Source organism: Nyctereutes procyonoides, unplaced genomic scaffold (genome assembly GCF_905146905.1).
Source record: "Nyctereutes procyonoides isolate TBG_1078 unplaced genomic scaffold, NYPRO_anot_genome, whole genome shotgun sequence".
NCBI classification, from domain to species: Eukaryota; Metazoa; Chordata; class Mammalia; order Carnivora; family Canidae; genus Nyctereutes; species Nyctereutes procyonoides.
This window is the reverse complement of record NW_026575133.1, coordinates 51,954,154-51,980,833: the sequence shown is the minus strand read 5'-3', so window position 1 is coordinate 51,980,833 and position 26,680 is coordinate 51,954,154. Positions and strand designations below refer to the sequence as shown.

Here is a 26,680-nt window from a genome sequence, read left to right as displayed (position 1 = left end):
AGGGAAGTGCATGTTTCTGAGATCCACTATGAAATTTTAACTTGAAATCTTGAAACAAGATCTATATTGTTTCCAAACCATTTTATGCTGAACAACAATCAACTTAGAGATGTAAAAAAATGGTCAAGAAGTTTCTTGGTTAAAATTTTTAATATTTAGTTAATTAACCCAATGCTTAACGAGAATTTCCTAAATAAATATTGGTTTTGCAGAAAAAGGACAATGGTGGTGAATGCAGTCTGGTAGAGACAAACTTATAGATAGAAGTTTAAAATCTGAGCTTTCAAAACATCAGACAATCATTCTCTCCCTTGGCTGATTGCTCATTAATGTTTTTTTTTTCTGACACCTGTAAGCTCTTTCCAGTGAATGGGTTATTGAGATTATGTTACTATTCTTGATTTATTCAAAGAGTTTCAGCAGATTAACTGGGTTAGTGTAACATCCACTTCTCTATATAGCCAAATGCCCAATCCTAGCACTTTTCCATGTGGATGTACTTTAATCAAGCACACCTTTCTACTTTGAGACAGATGAAGTACTGGCCCACATAAATGTCTAAGTTATCACTATGGAGAGAATGAGTGAAGGCCTTCCATGGAAAAATGGAGCTCTAAAAAGATGGCAACGATAGAATATACCCCCCCCACACTACTTCACAGAGCCATCTTCTCTAAATAAGAGTCAAGAATAAAAAAATATTTTCAAAAAACAGAATTGTACAATTCTGTCATTGAGGAAATAGTCTTGAGTTCAAGAGACAGAATGATCTACAGAGGTGATTGGCGTTGACTAAGAACACAAGATGTAATTAATTCTTCACTCTTCTAATGAAAATGAGAGGCTCCTTCCCACTCTCCTCTTCCAGTTGGAAGGCAGGGAATGCCTTTGTTCTTGTCAAACTGTACAAATATTAAAGTAACTATTAAGAAATTACTACTGCTGGAAATAGAAGATCTATTAAGAAATTACAACACCAATGTTGTAAATGTTGTTTCACTTTCACTATTTTTTTGGCAATGACACTGCCTTTGGGTGTGTCAACTGACAATGATTCTAAGATGCTCTTTTACCATGATTTGTGGGCTTGTGGTGATCTCTTCTCCAGTGGAATTATAATGTGTTTCCGTGTAACCGGGAGCAAGAAGACCTCTGGAATAAAAAAAAGAAAAAAGAAAAAAAATTCAGGCTACTCATGCTAATTGAAAAGTGTTGTGATCAGGCAAAAGGTTCCATTGGATGTGCAGGAAAGTTTTAACTCCTGCGGTCCTTCTCTAAAGCTCTCAAAACCAGTCCAAGCATGAAGAGGATGCTTACAACGCAAACACTGAGAGGGCTAGAGACATTCCTGAGCAGAGTAGAATAGTGTCTGCTTTCTCATCAGGCTTTGATACTTCTCAGGGGGGATATTTGAAGAAGAAATGTAACTGAGAAGGGTAGAGTTGCTAAAAATGATTGGAAAGAGCAGCGCTCCTCACCAATTTACCGTAACTACCTCCCCCCCCCCCCCCCGTCCTGTTTCAGTTCCCTGCAAAGGCTAGCAACTATAGCAACTGAAAGTTTCTTGGGAACTGCTTGTGTTTAGTAGCTGGGGCCCTTCTGGCATTTTCACTGAGCTTCTCAGAATTCTTTCAACTACCCAGAAGCATGTAGGAGTCTGGATATATATATATATATATATATATATATATATATATATATATATATTTTAAGATTTTATTTATTTACTCATGAGTGACAGAGAGAGAGGCAGAGACACAGGTAGAGGAAGAAGCAGGCTTCCTGCACGGAGCCAGATACAGGACTCAATTCCAGGATCCTGGGATCACAACCTGAGCTGAGGGCAGACACTCAACCACTGAGCCACCCAGGTGACCCAGGCTGAATATACTTTTTAAAGAGGCAGGGCAAGGAGGAAAGGGTGTAACCACTATATGTTAATGCTATCTCTGTATCAGCCACTAGGTTAGACACTTTACATAGATCACTCATTTAACACTTTCTGCAATCCTATAAGGTAAAGATGACTCACTTTATGTTTCAGAGGAGATGATACAGTTCCAGTGGCAAAAGATCATATCTAGGTCTGCCTAAAGTCCACACCCGTACTATTTCCATCCTACCACACTGTTTCCCAAGGTCATCAGTTGTGATTTTTTTGTTTGTTTGTTTTTGGGAAAGACAATAGTCTATTTGAGAGAAAACATCTTGCTGTGCTGTATAGAATAGTTTAGGGATTGAAAGCACAAAATTAGAGGAGAAAACAACTTTTGAAATAGTTGAGATATGGGATGATCAAGATCTGAATAAGAGCTGATTGGCAGCCCGGGTGGCTCAGCGGTTTAGTGCTACCTTCAGCCCAGGGCGTGATCCTGGAGACTCAGGATCGAGTCCCACATCGGGCTCCCTGCATGGAGCCTGCCTCTCCCTTTGCCTGTGTCTCTGCCTCTCTCTCTCTCTCTCTCTCAAATAAATAAATAAATAAATAAATAAATAAATAAATAAATAAAATCTTTAAAAAAATGAGTAAGAGATGAGCCAGTGAAACTGGAAAGAAATATTGAATGTAACTGACTGGAGTGAAGAAAATGAGGAACAAAAGGACGATGTAAGGCATGAGAAACTGGGTGGGTTAGTGTGTAGCTGGTGGAAGGAGCACTGAGGTTGGAATCAGGAGAGTCAAATTCTGGTTTTACTGCTGATTAAGTCTTTGGTCCTAGAGTTTATATAATTATATATGTCTTTTTTCTTTTTTTCCCCTGATGGAAATGGTAACAAATTGTTTTAAAACCTACTCTCAGTATTAGAATAATAAACTACAATAATGTAGAGAAGATTTAAAAATCTGCTTTTTCATAGAATTTGATAAAATGTATATCTGCTTGTATCTCATTCATTCTGTTTTATTATTAGAAGAATTGCAACACTAGTAAACTGTTGTTTTACTCAATGCATTTTCACTACTTGGGTAGGAACAACTATTTGGCAAACTCCTTGGGCTGATTGAAAGAAAAAGCATATTAGCAGAGGTTTTTGATAGCTTTAAGCAGAAACCGCCTCAATTAGCACACTTTCCACATGCTAATTTGCTGTTGGTAAGGAAATCATCAGAAGTAAAAACACTTACTTGTTTTTTTTCAAGTAAAGTACTGCAATTTTCCCATTAACAGTCATTTTATACTTCAATTCAGTTTCAAATTTTTCCTGCAAAAAATGCACAAACATTTACTGGTAGTTATAAACACATACAAATATTTATTTGGCTGTGTTCATCTTTTTTTATGTTCATCTTTTTAATCATTAGCAAACAATGCTTGTTTTCCTTAATGACAGTCTATATAGTTTATAAAGCAAATGTCTGCTTCTAGCTTCTTTTAACAAATTAAAAAACTCTGCCAGCTGGATAGACCAATTACCTGAGACCTTTATATCCACCCATCTACCCATCCATCCACCCAACCACCCATGCATTTTACAAATATTACTTGAGTGTTAGTTATACGCATGACTCTAGTCGGTTCTGGAAATTCAACTCTAAGCAAGAAGAATTGATACCTATTGTCAGAAAGCTTATAATCTTGTGGAAAGACAGATAGTAAAAGTGATTTATGTCATATGATAAGGGATATAAATATGAATGCAATGTAGGATGTCTAACATCTTAACATCAGGATAGGCTTTTTTAAGGAAGTAACATGCAAGCTGAGATATGAATTAGCCAGGTGAAGCAAGGGTTGGGGGAGTTATTTGAGAAGAAGGAATAGTGTGCACCCAGGCCCAAAGACTACGAAGACTCTTCTTACTGTTTATTTTTTGTCTGGAGGTCTTCTCCAGGCTGACTGGAGGTCAGAATATGGACAAAACAACAGAAGTAGGTACAACTAGTTCACTGAGCTGTGGACTAGATAAACAATGTATTTGTGATAAATATCAAGCACATGGCATCACTACCTCCATCTTCTCAATTATTCCAAAAGTTAAGATTGATCATCTACTAGGTGCCAGTAACTAATCTATGGCTTTCATCAAAATAAATTGTTCAAAAGCTTAAATTTGTTTTGTAAGGAAATCACCTTATAACTGTGATAAAAACACTGGATATGTATTCAAATTTTCCTTAAAATATTCGATGACAAAAGGGATCTGGCATTTTTAAGAGAATTCTGGGAAGCATTTAAAGGAAGCCATACTGATGAGGATTCCAACGCATAGAGGTCCCATTCAAATTTAACAGAAACATTTTGTTGGGGGAGAATTATTTTGATAAACAAGGTCTGTTAAGGGTTTTGCTATATAAACATTTGCTTTAGAAGGAAAAGGTTCCATTGGGAACCTTACCCGGTGGGGGAGTATGTACTTCAAGGGATTGTCATCATATTTCCACAAATTATTATTTATGTCTCATTTATCTATATTTTTCCTGGCTCCCAGCAGAAGACTTCTGGGTGCACAAACTTGGAAAATTGTTGAAAGAATCATCATGTTTTAACTTTATCTTTTGACTGATTGTGTGCTTTTTCATTAAGTAGTAAGAACTATACAAACTTTAATAACTTTCACTTTAAAAAAGACAAAGATAAATTTCATGTTTAATTAGTAATTCATCCTAACTTAATATTCATCCACAATATTTTATTTTCTACTTCAGTTGTAGTTCATGGCTTTGTTTGTATGTGTGTACATAGATACAGAGATGATAGATTAATAATAGATAAAATAAGCTGTATCTAATTTCCTTGGGAGTACACAGAATTATAAATTACCATAGAAGTATTAATGTTTGCTCTCTGTGTGACCTTAGGCAGTTTATTTCAACAGTCAGAATCTTAATCTTCAAAATGAGGCTGATAAGAAAACATTACATTATTGCAAAGATTAATAAAAATAAAATAACAAATGCAAATGTTTATATATAAGTATGTATATATATATGTTATAGGTTACACATCTATAGGTATATTGTATGTGTGTGTGTATATATATGTGTGTGTGTGTGTATTTTTTCAAGATTCTTTGTTAAGTCAAAAGCTGTACCTGTTGGTCTGGGTCCTTGACCTCTCTTTTATGTAGTGGATGAAGTCTTCTGGGATAAACCACTTCATAGTTCTTTATTCCAGGGAGTTCCTTGATAGTATTTACTGAGAGGGGAAAAAGGGATAAGAAAAGATTTAGCAGAGCAGAACAAACAAGCAAGAACAAGTAAGCAAGCTGGTTGGTAATAATTAGCCTTACTGCATTTCTGATGAATAATGCCACACACAGAGGCTTAAGGGAATTATGTCAGAGAGTTAAGTGTAGAGACAGACAAAACCAGAAACCACAAATCTTGAACCTATTATCTTCAAATATTTCCCCACTGAAAGTTTACAAGTGTTTCTCTATTTGGTGAAAATATTTCTGTTGGATGTTTCCATTTCTCTTTGCTACCTTGAATCCTCTGCAGAGGAATGAATGTAGCAAGTGTACAGGCAAAAGCTGGTACAGGAAGGCAGAAGCCAAACTAAGACACTAATCAATGTCAGCATAATTAAGTAGAAGCATTCTGAAAACTACACAGTGTTCCAAAAATGAAATAACTAATATATGCCATTTCTGACTGGAATATTTTTTCTTATATGTTTCCAACTGTGATTATTTACACCAATGAATAAAACTAAAACACAGTAAGGATAGCTCCGATAGCTCCATACAATGTGTGGATTTTGCAATACAGATAAACTTTCATTTTTGCTTACAAAACATGAAAAGAGTGAAAGAGAAGCAAACAATTAGAACAGTTTTACTTGTCTGAAAGGAGAATTTTTGAGGCTGAAGTCATACAGAGAGAATTGAACAGTTATCTCATCCAACCTTCTATCTATGTTTTGAATTCTCATATCAACATGTTTCTACAAGTTATTTTTTTTAATTTTCTTTTGTTTAGAGAGAGACAGAGAGAGTGAGAGCACAAGCAAGGGAGGGGCAAAGGGAGAGAGAGAGAGAGAATCCTAAGCAGGCTCCATGCCAGCACAAGCCCGACTTGGGACTTGATCTCACAACCCTGAGATCATGACCTGAGCCGAAGTCAGAGTCAGATGCTTAACCAACTGAGCCACCCAGGTACCTCTCAACAAGTTATTCTTAAGAGGAATTAAGAGTTTTCCCAAAGCTAACATTTAATTTTCTATTTTCTTTTTTATTTGCCCACTTGATCAAGTCCTTGTTCTGGGTAGAATAATGTGTAAGGAAATGTCAATAGACCAGTTCTTTGGTTTCTCAAGGGGCTGCTCGTCAACCCAGAATATAGATGCAATAGGAAACAAAGACCAGAGTATGGGCAGCCTAGCAATTTACTTACATTGCAGACTGGAAAGGCTTTAGTTATCTATGTCATGTCTATCAGAGTGCTCTCTAAAGATAATCTCATCTCATTAAAGTATTCAAACCTAAATTCTATGATAATATAAATTTATGTTATTATTGTTGATCTTTTAACAAATAAAAGTGAGTCATCTTGGATGACTTGTACACTTATTCCAATGCTTGATGCTCCAGAAAATATTTTTAAATTTTTCTTTAGAAACTAAAGCAGAAACTTAAAAAAATTCCTAGTTATGTCAATTTTCTTTTATCATCTTAGGATGGCTAAATGCACTTGACAACTCAAGGGCCATTTACTTCTAACTTCGAAAAATAGGAAAAGTAATTAAATTGGCTAAAAACTCATTAGGTCAAAAATGGACAATCAAAGGGAAGCATTAGCTTCTCTTGCTTGAGATTTACTCTTTTTTATAATTTAAATTCAATGTAATTAATATATAGTATATTATTAGTTTCAGAGGAAAAATTTAGTGATTCATCAGTTGCACATAACACCCAGTGCTTATTCCATCAAATACTTAATGGCTATCACCTAGTTACCCGGTTATATATTATATTTGATATATGTATATATGATATATATAATGGGGTATATGGCATATATTATATATATACCATATATATAATATATACCATATACATTATAATGTATATTATATATAATTAATATATGTATTATATATTACATATATAATATATATCATATACCCCCTTATATATATCATATATACCACATATGCTTTATCCATTAATCTGTTGATGAATATCTGGGCTCTTTCCATAGTTTGGCTATTGTGGACATTGCTGCTATAAACGTTCAGGTGCATGTGCCCTGAGATTTATTCTTAAAAATATTTCAAAATCCCTTAAAACCATAGATTGAAAACTTGAACTTTGGGTTTGGTTCTAATTTTTTAATTGTTTGAAAAGACAGGGCAGATTAAATGATCTTTAAGAACAGATCAAGTAGTCTGTGATTTTATGCAAATAAATACAGCATTCCCTATAATCTCTTTGAAAAGGTGATGGTCGTTTGGATAAAGTTTTAACTGATTGTGTAAAATAAGTCTCATTACACAGTCAAGACTTCCAGAACTACGTAAGTGACCTCAATGACTTCTTGCTGTTACAGAGATAATCATTGGGCATTTTTATTTCTATGTAATTAATTTTCAGTAAGGGAAAATAGTAACATTACTTTATTTAAAAAATTACAGCAAAAATTCAAAAGCCCAAAGGAACATTCTTAATCATTTTCTTAACATTTAATTAAAATATTCATAATTATTGTAATTATTTCAAAATAATAAGATGCGAAGAGGTAAGAAAATAACTTTCACCAGAAATGAACTGATGGTATTGACACAATTCTCTGGAGCTTCTTGTAAACCCATAAAATCAAACAGGCATACCATAAGGCAACTGCATGCTGTCTAGTGGATTGTGTCCAATCAATGCAATTCGTCCCATTAATATGGAATTCATGAGGCCATATATTCACCAATGTTGCAACCAGAGTAACTCTTCTAAAAATGCTGTATGAAAAATTGTTTCATCCATTATACACATTATTCTGAGCGTAAATATTAGTCCAAGTTTCCCTGAGGTCATAAAATAATAACTAATCATAGCTGGCTCTTTTCATAAAAGCAAAAGATCATATCCCACACACATTCCCCTTTCGGAAGTGGTGAGGGAAACAAGCAATATAACCACTGCAAGTTTTCTTAATATACACACTCACCTCCAGACTTCTAGTTAGTATCTAAATCTTAATGTTTCATGAAATCAGAAATTACCAATTGACTTAAACATAGAGTCAAATATAAAAAGTGGATAAATTTATTTCCAATTCTTTAATAGCCAAGCACTTCCAAATGGCAAACAAAATAAATCAGCAAATAAACCAGAATATTTTTTTTAAAAAAGCTTCCAGCAAACTCTCTTAAGTTTGAAATCAACAGATTTTTAGCTCTTCTGAAACTCTTGCAACACATTCTCTAAAGGAAACAGATAGAATTGCTTTTAATGACTCTTATTTCTGTGAAACCAAGAAGGCCCCAAAAGAATGAGGTTTGAGTTATAACAAATTAGACAGCAGTTAGAGATATGCTACAGACTTAAATATTGTTTGGCTCATTCATCCTTAAGGTTGATGGAAATGACACAGCCTCTTCCCAGCTGAATAACATCAGGCTAATTATTTTGAAGCCTGTGGAATAAACACAACTAACTGCCATCCAGGGATTATACAAATCTGAGATGTAACACAATATGTTTCTACTAATGCATTTTAATTCTTACTTTCTCTCTCCCACAGAACTCACTTGTTGGATTACTTCTAACTAGCAAAACTAGATCAAGAAAAATAAAACTATTACTTTGGATTGTGTTAGATCATTATTTTACTGTTTATTAGTTTTAGAAAGGTTAAAATGCATTGACAACATTAATATAACACGCACTGCTCTAGATTGCTAATTTATTTTCTAATGTGTTTGGGGCAATTTTGGAGTCTAGCCTCCTTGTACATAATATTGGCATTTTGATTTTTGTTCACATCTGTTCCAAACTGTTTAAAGTATGTCATTCCAAACTAAACACATGACATTAAGCCCTGAATCAGAGTTTATTCAATATTGACTTCAGATATGGGTTTCTCTGTATCCCTTCAAACCATCTGTGATTTTATGTTTTTATTATTATATTTTTTTAAGATTTTATTTATTTATTCATGAGAGAGAGAGAGAGAGAGAGGCAGAGACACAGGCAGAGGGAGAAGCAGGCTCCATGCAGGGAGCCTGACATGGGACTCCAGGATCACACCCCGGGTCAAAGTCAGCGCCAAACCACTGGGCCACAGGGGCTGCCCTGATTTTAAATTTAGTGTAGTAAAAGTGAGTACAAACATCAAGGAAAAACTCATCCTGATGAAGTCTATCATTTTGGCTATTAAGACTAAATTATTAATACTTCTGAGGGTCATCTAGTCACCTTATGAAGACAAGAAAGAATTGCTAATATGAAACAAAATAATTTCAAAAACTACTGTACCCTCTAGATAGTCTTCTGGAATATATTAAAGACCTTTCTTTTTTGCCAGTGCACTTACATCCTCACCCCCAAACAACTGTCACATCCTTTTAAATATTTGGTTTTTTTTTTCCTATAATGAAGTTATTTTTCTCGGGGGATGGTGAAGGGCATACAAACATCTGGCCTAATTATGTTTCATTCTTTCATTCCATGTCTATGGAAACTGAGCACAAGTCATGGTCTGAGGTACATAATTTTTTCTTTGGATGATGGGGGCAGATAAATAAAAAGAGATAGGAGGGAGCCCTGGGTGGCTCAGTGGTTTAACACCTGCCTTCGGCCCAGGGCATGATCCTGGAGTCCCGGGATCAAGTCCCACATCAGACTCCCTGCATGGAGGCTGTTTCTCCCTCTGCCTGTGTCTCTGCCTCTGTCTCTCATGAATAAATAAATAAAATATTTAAAAAGAGAGAGAGAGAGATAGGAAAAATCAAATTGCTTTATTTTTTACATTCTGGCTGGGAAACAAATCCATGCAGGAATAATAGCAGTGGGAATAATACCTAGGACACAGTCTTGAAAATACAAGATGGAATGTAAAGAGGGGGTGGCTCTCTGTTTAAGATGGAAGATAAGGGGCAACTGTCTATATGTCCCCCTGTTCTCACAAAAGACACTGCAGAACCTTTGTCCCTGCCACCAAGGACTTGAAAATGTCACAGTTTTAGGCATGATTTCTAAGGAAGTTGGCTCTTGGTGCCATGTTGTGAATTCAAAAACAGGATAAATCAGCACATACGCCCAATTTTACTGAAAAGGTTGTCATGTGGGTGGACTCCAGGGTTAACTGTCTGATTCTGTTAATAGATCCTGCTTGATCTTCATGCTATTGGATAAAGTTAGTTCCCAAGCAATTCTTATGTTCCAACTAAGTAAAGGATCCCAAAGAATTTTTAGGGATAGCACTTTTGGAGAATAGAAAGATTTCTATTAAAAAAAAAAGAGAAAGATTTCTATTAAGTTTGATTTACAAACTAGAAATTTTGAGTCAATACCTTAAATATGTAGTATAGTTCTGTATTTAATGATATTAAGTAAAACTTTCACAAGTCTGGAAGACAAATCAGAAACCTGGGGTGGGAAAAATCATTTTTAGTGACAAAGTGCTGAGTGCAAGGGGGAGGAGAATTTTTCCCTCCCTAACCCTACACTTCCTGTTGATGATCCCTTCCCATTACTAGCTCCCCACAAGCATTCTAAAACCCAAGAAAAGGTTTGCTAGGGAAAGATTCCCAGGCACTGAAGCTAATGTGGTGACTTAAATAAGCTCTAGAAATAGAAATAAGACCAGGAAATGTGTCACCCAACCTAATTTAACCAAAATCTAATTGGTGAATTTCTCACAAACGGAGACACATGCTGGAAGTGATTTATTATTGGAAAGTAAAATTCCTCTACTTTTGAATTCTTCAATTCAAACTGGAAGTGAATTATCAGTTTAAGTTTAGCAGTAACATTGTTTTAATCAAGCACAATGCTATTTAATAGCACAATGCTTTATAAATATTGAATTGGTAAACTATTTATTTCTAATTAGGCATACTTATTATCACCAGTAAAGAAAGGACTAAACATAAAAATGTGCCCTCAAAATGAATAGGATGAGCCAAAGTGGTCTCTTTAATAACAAGAGATACTTTCCAAAGCCTTCTCCACAAGGACAACTGGTCAGATCCCCTGCATCTTTGCTGCTTTAAAAATAAGGAGGGATTTGATGGATTTCATTTTTTGACTCAAAGATCATACTCACTATTTAAAGTAAGTGATATGAAGTTTTCCTGGTGATTTCTATGTATTCTCAGATGAGACTTACCCATTCAAGATGTCTCCTTGCCCCTCCTTTGCATTGAGTGTTTACATCAGTCATGGCCCCTCCAAAATGACAGATTAAAACCAGCCCAACTGGTTAGTAAAATGCATTTAAAAAGAAAGAAAAAGAAAAGAAAGAAAAGAAAAGAAAAGAAAAGAAAAGAAAAAAAAAGAAAAAAGAAAAGAAAAGAAAAAAAAAGAAAAAAGAAAAGAAAAGAAAAGAAAAGAAAAGAAAAGAAAAGAAAAGAAAAAAGCAACCTATTGAGAGAAGATGCAAAGCAAGCCATTCACTGACATTATTTACTAGAACCCGAAAAGGAATCAGACACTGACCTGGAACTGGCCAAAGGAGGAAAGTGGTGGTCAGAAGAATCCCCTGCAACATGATAGGTGAGTTCAGGGGTGCAGCGCCTGCCTTTCGCGCTCCCGGGGAGAGCACTGCTCCTCTGCTCTTCCGTTGTCCCTGCCTCCACTCAAGCAAGACAGAATGAAACTCCAGGCTCATTCTTGTCTCTGCTTCAGGAAGTGTTTACTAAAGGTGTTGCACAACATTGGAGCTGTGGTCCTGCCACAGTGTGGCACAGCAGGCGGAAGTTCTGGCCACCTCCCAGCTCTTGGAATCCCTTACCATGAGCCATTGTTTCTCTTTCCTGCTTCCCCATATTTCCCTACTCTGAAGTAGTATGTTTCTAATTTATTGCTATAACCCAATAAGCTACCTTGACATAACTGGCTTTGATAGACCTTGAGAAGTGTGGGTATTTATTATCAGTTTATATAAATATTTATATATGTATTTGGTATGTTGGCAACAAGTTGTTGCAGATGTTATTCTTCCCTGACATACATACATGGTCGGTGAAGCAATTTCTAATCCATTCAATTATTACATAAAATTGTCTTTTCCAGTTATCTTCTATTTGATTCTCATACAGTGGTGCTCTGGGGAGCTTGAACATCCCAAAATAAGAATGTATGGCGAAACAAGCTCAAGGTTTGTCAGAACCCCAAGGGCATTTGTATCATTACTAACAACCAGGAATCAGGAAAAGCCTTCAAGACCCAAAGGATGTAATTTCTAGAAAAACTTAAGGAGCTGTCATTGGTAGTAGTGAGGCTAAGCTGGCATGTCCAGATATCACACTGAATAACAAACTAAATCATGTTGAGTTGCTTTTACTAAGTTCAAAGTTCTTTATACTTATTATCATATTAATTCTTATGGCACTTCTGTATGATACATGGCATTTTACCTCTGTTTTGTAGATTGAAAATTTAGGATTTAAACAGAAAAAGGATTCAAAAGATTAAGACTCAGTTGTTTTTTTATATACTAAATAAGATTAAGCAGTTGGCCTAAGGTCATCTATCTAGTAAATGGCAGGAGTGGAATTTGGACTCAGTATTATCTGAGCTCTTAGTCACACATTCTTTTTTTTTAATTTATTTTTTAAAAGATTTTATTTATTTATTCGTGAGAAACACAAGAGAGAGACAAAGACATAGGCAGAGGGAGAAGCAGGATCCCCGAGGGGATTATATATATATATATATATATATATATATATATATATATATTCCTATGAAATACAAGTTCTATGAGACAATCCTGAGGTTATGACTATGACACCAATTCTTGGTCCATTAAAATGATGCATTATGCTATGGATTCTGAAGCATATTTTTGTAATAGAGTGATTTTGATGAAAAGGGGGTTTCTCAAAATGTCATTCAGGCATCAACTAACAATACAAGAGAATGTTTAAATCTAGTCACTGAGCTTTTCAGCTATAGAACTGAGAATATCACAGGTTTCTTTTCTTTCAATCCAAGTTCTACTGTTTTGTCTTTTTCAGAGAACAGAAAGCTTATACCTACTTTGTAATTCACATGACTTTCCCCCATTAATTCTATGCACATTCATTACTACCTCTTATGGGTAAGACATTGAGGTCTTAGGTAAAGAAGTAGTCATTCCTTTTGAGATGCTTACAGTTCAGTAAGGGAGATAGGCAAGACCAGTTACCATGAAGATGTGCAGGGAGCTGCCTATATATCATGAGACACTGCACAGATAGGAAAGATTTAGGCATGGAGGTCAGGGGCTATCTTTAGCAGGACAAGGAAGGTTTCCTGGAGACAGGCGTAATGAAGTTAACAAAAAATTAACTATGAGAAAAAGTGAAGACATTATGTCATAACATACTAGTTTACGGTAATACTTCAGTATTACCATACTCCAAGAGAGCCTGGAGGAATGGAAAGAGATTCAATGTCTGGTTTTGTCCCTGTAGGAAATGAGCACCACTGGTAGGTTCTAATCAGCACAGCAATTAGCACACTTGCCTGTTTAGGTGGGTAATGGGTAAGAAAAAGAGGAACAATATCTGCCTGCATAGTGATGCATGTGGCATTTTTAAATTGGCAATTGTTCTTCAGCTCCCTTCAAAAATCTCCTGTAGTCGTGACATGCCTTTAGCCAAACTGTCTTCTAGCTATCATTCTTATAAGTTTGGTCAGTCTGCATTGCCTGGAGGTATATTTATAGTGCCCCTAATGTCTTAATGTTAAAAATTTATAACAGTCTCTAAATGAATTTTATTTTCTACTTCCCTCATTTCTTCGAAGCTGTATTGAGCAAACATAAAAGTTGAATTTTGTGGTTTAGCTTAATTTTTCCCTTTATTTCTTTGTGATAGATGCAGTGTTACCACTTAATATCTATGACTGTCAATATTGGTCAGAACAGAAAACAAATGAAAAAAGAAAAGTTACATGAGTAAACCATGTACATTTTACAATATAGTAAATTCAGAATACTTCAGTGGAATATGAAAAAGCAGAAGCTAGCACACAGAGACTGTGATAAACCATATTTATCAATGGTGTCACACAAATACATAAATGATATATATGATGTAGATATATGTCTTATATGCACACTTGTAATTATTCCCTGAGAGAATGGATTCACCCAGTAGAGCAGGTAAGAAGAAAAATATTAGATTAGGATGTATTACATGTAGGCAGGATATCTAGTTGTTAATTAAAAACAAAACAAAACAAAACAACAGGCTAGAGATCTACTTCCAAGAATGATAGATCACATGTATTGAGTTTTTATATGTGAAAACATATTTTTATCCTTGCAACATTCCTGTGAACTGGGTAATAGTTTTATTATCATTTTATAAAAGAATACTCTAAGGAGATGTTAGGTAAAATCATGCAGTTGTTCTACAAAAGAAGCAAGATTTAGACCCAAACAATGTGACACAAGGGGCAGGCTGATATATGCCCATCTACAGGGCCTCTTGAATTATCTGATGCATCACAATCTCCAATAACTTTCTGTGGATAATAAACTTCTATGTTATTTTCAATTACTATTTTATTCACAAAAAGAGCCTCTTCAATTAGATTTCAAAATTTTGGGGGTTAAAAACCATGTCAGTCTTTGCTGTGATCCCTACAATCTCTTGTATCCCAAATGCTTAGAGAATGTTTATTAATCTATTTTTGCTAAATTTTTTTCATGACAACTACTCCAGGGACCATGAATATCACACAACATGTGATTTGGGGATATGTGCCCCTACTCCTATGGAACCCAAAACATACAGTGTTATCCCCATACCTAGGAGACAGCACCTCCTCTGCTGTTAGTACTCAATGAACATTAATTTATAACAATTGAGATTGTTATCTTCCAAGATAACAATTTCAGTCATCTTCCAAGAATTCCCAATGATCAATCCACATAAATAACTTTTTCCTAATATTTTTGTTCAGAAAAACAATTTTGGGGTATTTTTGTCCAGAAAAACAATGAGGTCTTTCAAATTCATATTGCAAGATATTATTAGAATAGAGATTCAGGGGCAGCCCAGGTGGCTCAGCGGTTTAGCGCCACCTTCAGCCCAGGGCGTGATCCTGGAGACCCGGGATTTAGTCCCACATCCAGCTCCCTACATGGAGCCTGCTTCTTCCTCTGCCTATGCCTCTCTTCCCCTCCCCCCCTTCTCTCTGTGTGTCTCTCATGAATAAATAAAAAATATTTTTTAAAAAAGAATAGAGATTCAGACCAAGATAAACCTTTCATATAATATTACTACTTATAACAACAATAATAATGGTAATAGCTAATTCTTTAACACTTACTAAGTGCCAGAAACCTGGCTGATGGTTTAAATATGTGATCTCCTTTATTTCTCACAGAAATCTGATAATCATAGTAGTAGATGTTGTTATGTTGTTGTATCATGAGGAAGAGCACAGGATCTTGAATCAGAAACTTCAAGTCCTACTCTGCCACTTGCTGTATTATACTGGGATCACACTTTCTCTTAAATATTAATGCCAGATAAAGTTAAGTTCTGAAGTCATATAACAAATAACTTCCAGGGTGCCTGGGTGGCTCAATGGCTAAGCTTCTGCCTTCGGCTCAGGTCATGATCTCAGAGTCCCAGGATCAAGTCTCACATCAGGCTCCTCATGGGGAGTCTGCTCTCCCTCTGCCTATGTCTTTCCCTCTCTCTCTCTCTCTCTCTCTCTCTCTGTCTCTCATGAATAAGTAAATAAAATCTTAAAAAAAAACATTAAAAAACAAATAACTTCCAGAATTCTGCTTCACTGGAGTTTACAAGGATCAAATGCTATTATATAGTTGTAAAGCATTTTGTAGGAGTGTTGGCAATACTGATTCCATATTTGGCCCTCCATCTTGTTCATGTTCATGGGATGACCTTCCGTGGTTGCTACATGTTCCAGGCCCCTTGGAGGGTAATGTATGCCCCCACTGAAATGCAGGAGGGTTGTTCTGGTCTTCCTGAAAGTTATTTAGATAACCAGTAGAAATAATGTCATCCGCCTCTACTCCTTTGCATAAATGGCACCACTATGTCTGTTAAGTGTTAGTGATCAAGTAATTTAGCATGCAGATTCTTTGACCTCACCACATGCCCTCTGAATATCTCCTCACTTTATAAAGTCTGTAGACAAAGATTTGGGCTTTGTGGGTAATAGCTGTGTTGCTGTCTAGATTGTCGACCACCAGATTCCCCCATCAGTTATGTAACTCTGAATAGAACTCTATGTAAACTGTATGGAATATTCTGCTGTGTGTTTTGGTCTCCAAGCACCTTACCAGTTTGGAGGATCTCTACTGCCCCTCCTCCATCTTCTAACAATTGGCAAACCAGCCACGAGATGGAAAAACAAAACAAGCACAGGTAAAGTGGCCCTGCCCCTGGAAATCCCATTGTCCATGGAGGAAATCCTAAACTGGCTAGCCACTTCCACGTGAGAGACTTGGCCAGATATTTTGAGCATTTTAGATCAGCACACACGTACAAGGATGCCCTGAAAATGCCCAAGGTATTATTAGATATCAGAAATGGTGGGGGAAAGGAAATGGAAAAGTGAACCAACTATTTCGGCAGTGGTTCAGTCATTGTTCTGTGCATTATGAGACACCACAGAAATGGAATCACAAGAGACAGCACTTTGAGAGCTTTATCCCTCTGTCTCTTTGATTGTAACAAGTAGTAAAAAGTTCTTTGCTTTGAACACTCCCTTGGGTAATGTTTAAATTAATGTACCCCAAGTAGTGAATCTTTTGAGTTCTGTTACAAATTTGGCAGCTCAGATGGGACCTCTGACCTGACCCCTTTAAGTTCCCCCAGCCCCCAACATGTTATGCAGTGGGCAGCAGCAGCTCACCTGATCCAGCTCCTCTGTGTTGCTGGTAAACCTATTGGAAGAGTGCATAGGAGAACCTCTCCTGACACCTTGTTGGATCTGTGCACCTTGACTAGCTGAACAGGTTCAGTGCCCGCTCTGGGCATTTTAATCAGAGTCCCTTCAGACAGATGAGTGGTAATTGCCCAGCTTTAGGGCTTTGTCTCTATCTCAAGCAGCAGGAAGAATGAACTGTCTGGAGAAGTATTTTAAGAAATACCCCTCTTTGGGATAAAAAGAGAGAGAGGAAAGTCCCTTTGGTCAATGCACTGGCAGACTGAATACTTTTTTCAGGTAGAGCCTCAAAATCCCCAGATGAAGGAGGTCAAAAGACAATTTTAAGATTACACCAAGGATAATCTTAACACTCAAATGGCCTAAATGAGGATCTTTTAAAAAATATCTAATGAGTGTGTATGTGCACTCAACTAGAGAAAGCCAGCAAGTAGACTAAACAACGTGAGTAAGATGCATATTTTGATTGGTACTTGGAAGCTTCTAAAAACACTGACAGTATAAAATGGAACCAGATGGGTAGATTGGTCTATAATGTCATTTGGGTTGCAACTTAATTCCCTGAAGGATTGAAAGCAATTGTCTTTATCTTGTAAATCTTTGCAAAAACTAGGAATGAGGCCCCAGAAACAAGCCAAGGCTTTTCAACATTTCTGGGAACTCTTATCTACATCATTCCCCATTCTTAAGACTGAAAATTTTTAAAAAGGGAAAAAGAAGTCTTTTAAGAAAAGCATCTCAAAATCTAGCCACAGCTTCTATGAGGTTACTTTTCAAGTATAAATATAAATCTTCACTATATAGGTTTTTGATTGTGTCTATCTATATGTGATATTTTCTCCCTCTGGATGGTATTGTTAAAATTAATTTGCAAAAGAGCTCTATTTTACTGGTTAAAAGGCAAGCACTTGTAAGAATTGGGCATTCTATATATTTTTTAAAGATTTTATTTATTTATTCATGAGAGACACAGAGAAAGAGGCAGAGACACAGGCAGAGGGAGACGCAGGATCCCCGAGGGGAGCCCAATGCAGGACTCCATCCCAGGACCCCAGCATCATACCCTGAGCCAAAGGTAGACACTCAACCACTGAGCCACCCAGGTGTCCCACAATTGAACATTATAAAAGTAAGAAAAAACAGAGCTTAGCCAAATGTTTTTCATATTCATATGATCATGTGAAAAATATTCAGTATTAAAACTAGTTTAAATTTGTTGGTTTAATTAAAATAGGCATGACTTTTGGAGTTATAAACATCAAATACAATAAAGATAATCAACTTTGATTCTACTTGAATTTACTACTTAAATTCATGTTGTATCTTTTGCAATTTGTCAGCAAAAATGATTTAACATGATAGTTGATTTTCTCTGTCTTATGAAGTTTTCATGAGTAATCAGTAAGTAGGAACAAGTAGGTTGAAGAGATAAGATTTGTAGGTAAACTTCTAAATAGCTTTCATAATCTTTGGTAACCTAAAACTTCAAAGTTTGGCTAGGTTAAGTGATACATTTGATTGAATTCATTGGATATCTAAGTCTTTTTCAAATAAGATAAAATACTAAAATGTTGATTACTAAACATAAGTTTATCTACTTTTGTCAGATTACGGATAAAGTAAATTTGAGTCTTTTAGGAATAATATTTTACGCTTGAAAATTGAAAGATGGTACCATGGAAAAACACATTTTTAGAGATTATGAAATGTACTCATAAATTTGTCAATCCAGAGAATTCTGGTATAATGGAGAGATCACACTTACTTACTACTTAGTTTTCACTCAAATGTAAGGCTTCTAAACATAAAGAATTCTAATAAATGTCATTAAGACTACTGGAATCAATGAGAGAAATAACTCTGTATGCAAGAAAAATGAGGTATGTGTTTTTGGTAAGAAATGTATGAACAATGGGAATGCATTTTTGTTGTGGGAAAAGAAAGTAACTTTCTCCTAAAATGAGATTGGTTATTTGGAGAGGGAAAACATGACAAAATCTGAATGAAAAAAGAAAGTTGTAGAAAGCTTATGAGAAGCGACTCCTTGGAAAAGAATTTTATGCATAATCAGGACTGACTAAGATTGGAATGAATGAGTATTAATATCAGAAGTACAGTGGCATAAGATTGGAATTTGACTTTTCTCTGTGTTAAGATGATAAAGGTTTTGTTTGTTTTTTGTTTCTTATTTTATTATTGGTCTGTTCTGTAAAACAAAAGTGTTTATCTGCTCAGAAAAAAAAAACCAAACTTTCTTATATTTTGTCTTTATTGGGTCTTTAATTACTTAGGAAAGCTAAATCTTAATATTAAAAGAGCCAAGTTTTGCTGAGAACTCTGTAAACTTCTGCATTTGTCCTTAGAATCTCTTATTGCCATCTTGGTTAACAGATAATTAAGTTTTAAGTTTTGTAATGACTTATAATCCTATGTAAGCTTGTGCTTTAAAATCTGATATTTTTAACAAATTTCTCAAAATTCAAATTCTAAATGAAATTTTTTTGACTAATCAGGCTTTATTTGGTATGTTAAATTAAGTTGGAAGCATTTCCAGGAAAGAGAGAATAAAACTTTTAGATTATAATGCGTGAGTCAATGCTGTAACTGTTCTAGAAATTAATAAAATTCCTGAAGTTTTCATATGTCTTGGTATAACTTCATTACTTGTAATTCTGATTATTGATACTAACTTCTCATCAGATCTTTAATCATGGTCATTCTTGAGTCTTGTTTACAGCTACTATTCTGATGTTCTTACAAATGTGTTTTATCTCCAAAGAGGTTTATCAGAAGGAGTTTTGATGAATAAACGTTTTTCAAACCCTTAAGATTACAAGACTAAGTTGAGTAAGAATTTCCAGAACTAAAGGAAAAACTGCATTCAAACAGAACAAGAATTAATAACATGGGACAGAATGAATCAAAGAAGATATAGTTTTTCTGACTCCTGTTTAAAACATTGCTGACTCGTATATTTGCTCTACCAGATTATATATATATATATATATATATATATATATATATATATATATAAAAATATATATATATAAAATATATATATAAATTTTTTATATATAAAAATATATAAAATTATATATATATATGTATATATATATATAAAATCATTTTCTCCCTACCTAATTCCTCCAGAATTCAGAAACTCTCAGTGACTATTCATTCTTTCATGGCAATTACAGTTATTGCATAAGTTCAATAAGAATCTGTTCTTACAACAGAACACCATAGGAAATGCTGGTTATATGACCAAGGATTTGACTAGAATGTCATATTTGAGAAAGACATACGTAGACTCAGATATGACCAGATAGCTTTAAGGAACTAAGGTAAACTTTATGGAACCAATGAAGCCCCTTGGAAAAATTGGACTGGCACCCTTTTTTACAGCATTCTCAGGGAAGTACACAACTGAAGTACTAAAAGTCACTGTGTGACAGGCTCAGGAAACCCAAGATATTTTGGAGACCTCAAAAAAAAATACAAAGTAACCCAAATCTTTAGGTAATGCAGGCAAACCTGATGGCAAGTATTTGGCTTACACCTTAGCCTTGATTAATTACATTTGTATTATAGGAGTCCCAGAAGAACAAGAGAGGGAAAGAGGGGCAGAAGATTTATTTGACCAAATTATAGCTGAAATCTTCCCTAATCTGAAGAAGGAAACAGACATTGACATCCAAGAGTCACAGAACTCCCATCAAAATCAACAAAAGTAGGCAAACACCAAGACATACCATGGTCAAAGTTGCAAAATATACAGACAAGGAAAGAATCCTGAAACCAGCAGGGGATAAAAAGGTTTTTAACCTATAAGGGAGTACAAACAAAGTTCACACCAGATCTATCCACGAACTTGGCAGGCCAGAAGAGAGTGGCATGATATATTCAGTGTGCTTAATGGGAAAAATATGCAGCAAAGAATATTTTGCCTGCAAGCCTGTCATCCATAACACTCAGACAACAGGTTTTCCTCGTTAGTATAGTGGTGAGTATCCCCGCCTGTCATAATATTCAGACAAAAATGCTTTGAAACCAGAACTCAATCACAAGAAGAAATTTGGAAGAAACTCAAACACGTGGAGGTTAAAGTGTATCCTGCTAAAAGATGAATTGGTCAACCAGAAAATTAGAGAAGAATTAAAAAGATTCATGGAAACTAATGGAAATGAAGATACAACCGTTCAAAATCTTTTAGATACAGCAAAAGTAGTCCTAAGAGGGAAATACATCGTAATACAAGCATCCCTCAAAAAATTGGAAAAAACTCAAATACACAAGCTAACCTTGCACCTAAAGGAACTGGAGAAAGAACAGGAAATAAAACCTACACCAAGCAGAAGAAGAGAAATAATAAAGATTCAAGCAAAACTTAATGAAATAGAGACCAAAAGAACTGTAGAATAGATCAACAAAACCAGGAGTTGGTTCTTTGAAAAAAAAAAATCAATAAGATAGATAAACCATTAGCCACCCTTATTAAAAAAAAAGGACTCAAATTAATAAAATCATGAATGAAAAAGGAGGGATCACAGACAATACCAAGGAAACACAAAATATTTTTAAACGTTATTTATTGGCTATATGCCAATAAATTAGGCAATCTAGAAAATGAATGCATTTCTGGAAAACCACAAATTACCAAAACTGGAACAAGAAGAAATAGAAAACCTGAACAGACCAATAACCAGGGAGGAAATTGAAGCAGTCATCAAAAACCTCCCAAGACACAAAAGTCCAGGGCCAGATGGCTTCCCAGGGGAATTCCATCAAATTTTTAAAGAAGAAATAATATCTATTCTACTAAAGCTGTTCCGAAGGATAGAAAGGGAAGGACTACATCCAAACTTGTTTTATGAGGCCAGCATCACTTTAATCCCAAAACCAGACAAAGACCCCACCAAAAAGGAGAATTATAGACCAATATCCCTGATGAACACAGATGCAAAAATTCTCAACAACATACTAGCCAATAGGATCCAATAGTACATTAAGAAGATTATTCACCATGATCAAGTGGGATTTATCCTTGGGATGCAAGGCTGGTCCAACACTCGTAAAACAATCATCGTGATAGATCATATCAACAAAAGAAAAAAACAAGAACCATATGATCCTCTCAATAGATGCAGAGAAAACATTTGACAAAATATAGCATCCATTACTGATCAAAACTCTTCAGAGTGTAGGGATAGAGGGAACATTCCTCAGCATCTTAAAAGCCATCTATGAAAAGCCCACAGCAAATATCATTCTCAATGGGGAAACACTGAAAGCCTTTCCCCTAAGATCAGGAACATGACAGGAATGTCCACTCTCACCACTGCTATTCAACATAGTACTAGAAATCCTAGACTCAGCAATCAGACAACAAAAGAAATAAAGGCATTCAGACTGGCAAAGAAGAAGTCAAACTCTTCCTTTTCACGATGACATGATATGTACTTAGAAAACCCAAAAGACTCCACCCCAAGATTGATAGAACTTATACAGTAACTCGGCAATGTGGCAGGATGCAAAATCAATGCCCAGAAATCAGTGGCATTTCTATACACAAACAATGAAACTAAAGAAAGGGAAATTAAGGAGTCAATCCCATTTACAATTGCACCCAAAAGCATAAGATACCTAGGAATAAACCTAACCAAAGAGAAAAATGATCTATAACCTAAAAACTACAGAAGACTTCTGAGGAAATTGAAGAAGACACAGAGAGATGGGAAAATATTCCATGCTCATGGATTGGAAGAATTAATATTGTGAAAATGTCTATGCTACCCAGGGCAATTTACACACTTAATGCAATCTCTATGAAAATACCATGAACTTTCTTCAGAGAGTTGGAACAAATCATCTTAAGATTTGTGTGGAATCAGAAAAGACCTCGAATAGCCAGGGGAATATTGAAAAAGAAAACCAGAGCCAGGGGCATCACAATGCCAGATTTCAAGTTGTACTACAAAGCTATGATCCTCAAGACAGTGTGGTACTGGCACAAAAACAGACACATAGATCAGTGGAACAGAATAGAGAACCCAGAAATGGGCCTCAACTCTATGGTCAACTGATATTCAACAAAGCAGGAAAGGCTATCCACTGGAAAAAGGACAGTCTCTTCAATAAATGGTGCTGGGAAAATTGGACAGCCACGTGCAGAAGAATGAAACTAGACCATTCTCTTACACCATACAGAAAGATAAACTCAAAGTGAATGAAGGATCTAAATGTGAGACAATAATCGATCAAAATCCTAGAGGAGAACACAGGCAATACCCTTTTTGAACTTGTCCATAGCAACTTCTTGCAAGATACATCTATGAAGGCAAGGGAAACAAAAACAAAAATTAATTACTGGGACTTCATCAAAATGAAAAGCTTCTGCACAGCAAAAAAAACAGTCCACAAAACTAAAAGACAACCTACAGAATGGGAGAAGATATTTGCAAATGACCTATCAGATAAAGGGCTAGTATCCAAGATTTATGAAGAACTTATTAAACTCAACAGCAAAGAAACAAACAATCCAATCATGAAATGGGCAAAAGACATGAACAGAAATTTCACCAAAGAAGACATAGACATGGCCAACACGCACATGAGAAAATGCTCCACATCATTTGCCATCAGGAAAATACAGATCAAAACCACAATGAGATACCACCTCACACCAGTGAGAATGGTGGAAATTAACAAGACAGGAAACAACAAATGTTGGAGAGGATGTGGAGAAAGGGGAACCCTCTTGCACTGTTGGTGGGAATGTGAACTGGTGCAGCCACTCTGGAAAACTGTGTGGAGGTTCCTCAAATAGTTAAAAATAGAGCTACCCTATGATCCAGCAATTGCACGGCTGGGGATTTACCCCCAAAGATATAGATGCAGTGAAATGGCAGGACACCTGCACCCCAATGTTTATAGAAGCAATGTCCACAATAGCCAAAATCTGGAAGGAGCCTCAGTGTCCATCAAAAGATGGATGGATAAAGAAGATGTGGTCTATATATAAATGGAATATTACTCAGCCATTAGAAATGACAAATACCCACCATTTGCTTCAACATGGATGGAACTGGAGGGTATTATGCTGAGTGAAGTAAGTCAATCGGAGAAGGACAAACATTATATGGTTTCACTCATACAGGGAATATAAAAAATAGTGAAAGGGATTATAGGGGAAAGGAGAGAAAATGAGTAGGAAAAATCAGAGAGGGAGACAGAACATGAGAGACTCCTAACTCTGGGAAAGAACAAGGAGTAGTGGAACGGGAGGTGGGCGGGGGGATGGGGTAACTGGGTGATGGGCCCTGAGGGGGGCACCTGACAGGATGATCACTGGGTGTTATACTATATCTTGGCAAATCGAACTCCAATAAAAAAATATACAAAAATAAATAAATAAACATACAGGAGCCTCGTTCTAGCATAAAATTCTGTGTAAGGCAGATCTGTCTCAAGCAGTGAAGGCAGTTTGTTCCTTTAAGTGCCAGAAGGACCTTGTTATAGCTTCACTTCACCTATTAAAGAACCCCGCAACAAAGGCAGCCTTATTGGATCTTTTCAGGATGCCATTTGATGAAAATGACAATGAGAATTTCTTCAACCTCTAGTAGTCTTGTGTTATTCCTAAAGAATTAGATTTTTTGTTACTTTAACAGGCTAGTGTTCAATTGAAGGATTCTGTGGGGAAAAAAAAAGCCTGTCATTCATAATAGAAGGAGAGATAAAGAATTTCCTAGACAAACAAAAACTAAAGGAGTCATGACCACTAAACTAGCCCTACAAGAAGGGACTCTCTGAGTGTAAAAGAAAGGCCAAAACAACAAGGACTACAAAGGAACAGAGAAAATCTCCAGAAGCACCAATTTTACAGATTATACAAGTCACTAAATTCATATCTATCAATAATAACTCTGAATGTAAATGGAATAAATGCTCTAATCAAAAGACACAGGGTATGATAATGGATTCTTTTTTAAAGACCCATCTACATACTGCCTACAAAAGACTCATCTTAGACCTAAAGACACCTACATATTGAAAGCAAGGGACAGGAAAATGATTTATCATGCTAATGGATGTCAAAAGAAAGCTGGAGTAGCCATACTTATATAAGACAAACTTGATTTTAAACCACAGCCTGTAGCAAGAGATGAAGAAGGGCACTATATCATAATTAAGTAGCCTATCCCATAAGCTCTAACAATTATAAATATTTATGCCCCTAACTTGGGAGCACCCAAATATATAATCAATTAATAACAAACATAAAGAAATTTATTGATAATACTACAATAATAGTAGAGGACTTTAACACCTCACTAACAGCAATGGACAGATAATAAGCAGAAAATCAACACGGAAACAATGGCTTTTAATGACATACTGGACTGGATGGACTTAACAGATATATATACAGAACATTTCATCCTGCAGCAGCAGAATACTCATTCTTTTCAAGTGTACATGGGACATTCTCCAAAAAAGTTCACAAATCAGGCCTTGTTGAGTACAAAAAGATTGAGATCACACCATGCAAATTTTCAAACCACAACACTATGAAGCATGAAGTCAAACACAAGAAAAAAATTGGAAAGACTGGAAATACATAGAGATTAAAGAACATCCTATTAAAAAATGTAGGGACTAACCAGAAAATTAAAGAAGAAATTAAAAAAAACCACGGGAGCAAATGAAAATAAACATGACAATCCAAAATCTTTGAGATGCAGTAAAGGTGGTCCTAAGAGGGAAGCAATATAGGCCTACCTCAAGAAGCAAGAAAAGTCTCAAATACACAACCTAACCTTATACCTAAAAAAGCTAGAAAGGAACAGAAAATAAAGCCTAAAGCCAATAGAATGTGGGAAATAATAAAGATTAGAACCAAAATAAATGATATAGAAACAAACAAACAAAAACCTCCACAGAACAGATCAATAAACTAAGAGCCGGTTCCTTGAAAGAATTAATAAAATTGATAAACCCCTAGTCAGACTTATCAAAAAGAAAAGAGAAAGGACTCAGATAAATAAAATAAAGAATGAAAGAGAAGAGATCACAACCTAACCAGAGAAACATAAACAATTATAAGAGAAAATTATGAAATACATGCCAATATAGTGGGCAATCTGGAAGAAATGGATAAGTTCAGAAATACAGATAAATTCTTCATGTATAAATGTACAAATTGTCAAAACTGAAATAGCAAGAAATAGAAAATTTGAATGGATCAATAACTGACAAAGAAATGAAAACAATAATAGAAAGTGTCCCAACAAACAGAAGTCCAGGGCTAGATGGCTTCCCAGGGAAATTCTACCAGACATTTAAAGAACAGCTAATACCTCTTCTTCTCAAACTCTTCCAAAAAATAGAAATGGAATGAAAACTTCAAAACTCATTCTATGAGACCAGCACTACCTTGATTCCAGAACAAAAGACCCCACTAAAAAGGAGAATTATAGGCCAATTTCTCTGATGAACATAGATGAAAAAATTCTCAACTAAATACTAGCAAATCAAATCCAGCAGTTCATTAAAAGAATAATTCACTGCAATCAAGTGGGATTTATTCCTGGGCTGCAGGGATGGCTCAATATTTGAAAATCAATCAACGTGATACACCGTATTAATAAAAGAAAAGATA

At 35.5% G+C, this 26,680-nt stretch overlaps 1 protein-coding gene across 1 annotated transcript in view; it reads right to left on the bottom strand.

Annotated features, from left to right (window-relative positions):
- The window catches only part of ADAM28 (ADAM metallopeptidase domain 28), a 56,973-nt gene extending 45,319 nt beyond the window's left edge, over positions 1-11,654 (bottom strand). Inside the window, exons 1-4 of the mRNA XM_055300054.1 lie at positions 11,599-11,654; positions 5,035-5,138; positions 3,128-3,204; positions 1,074-1,152 (exon numbers count right to left, since the gene is read on the bottom strand). Coding sequence (XP_055156029.1) covers positions 1,074-1,152; positions 3,128-3,204; positions 5,035-5,138; positions 11,599-11,650 — 312 coding nt within the window. The 5' untranslated portion in view covers positions 11,651-11,654. The remainder of the gene's footprint in view (positions 1-1,073; positions 1,153-3,127; positions 3,205-5,034; positions 5,139-11,598) is intronic.
- Between the last annotated feature and the right edge of the window lie 15,026 nt (positions 11,655-26,680).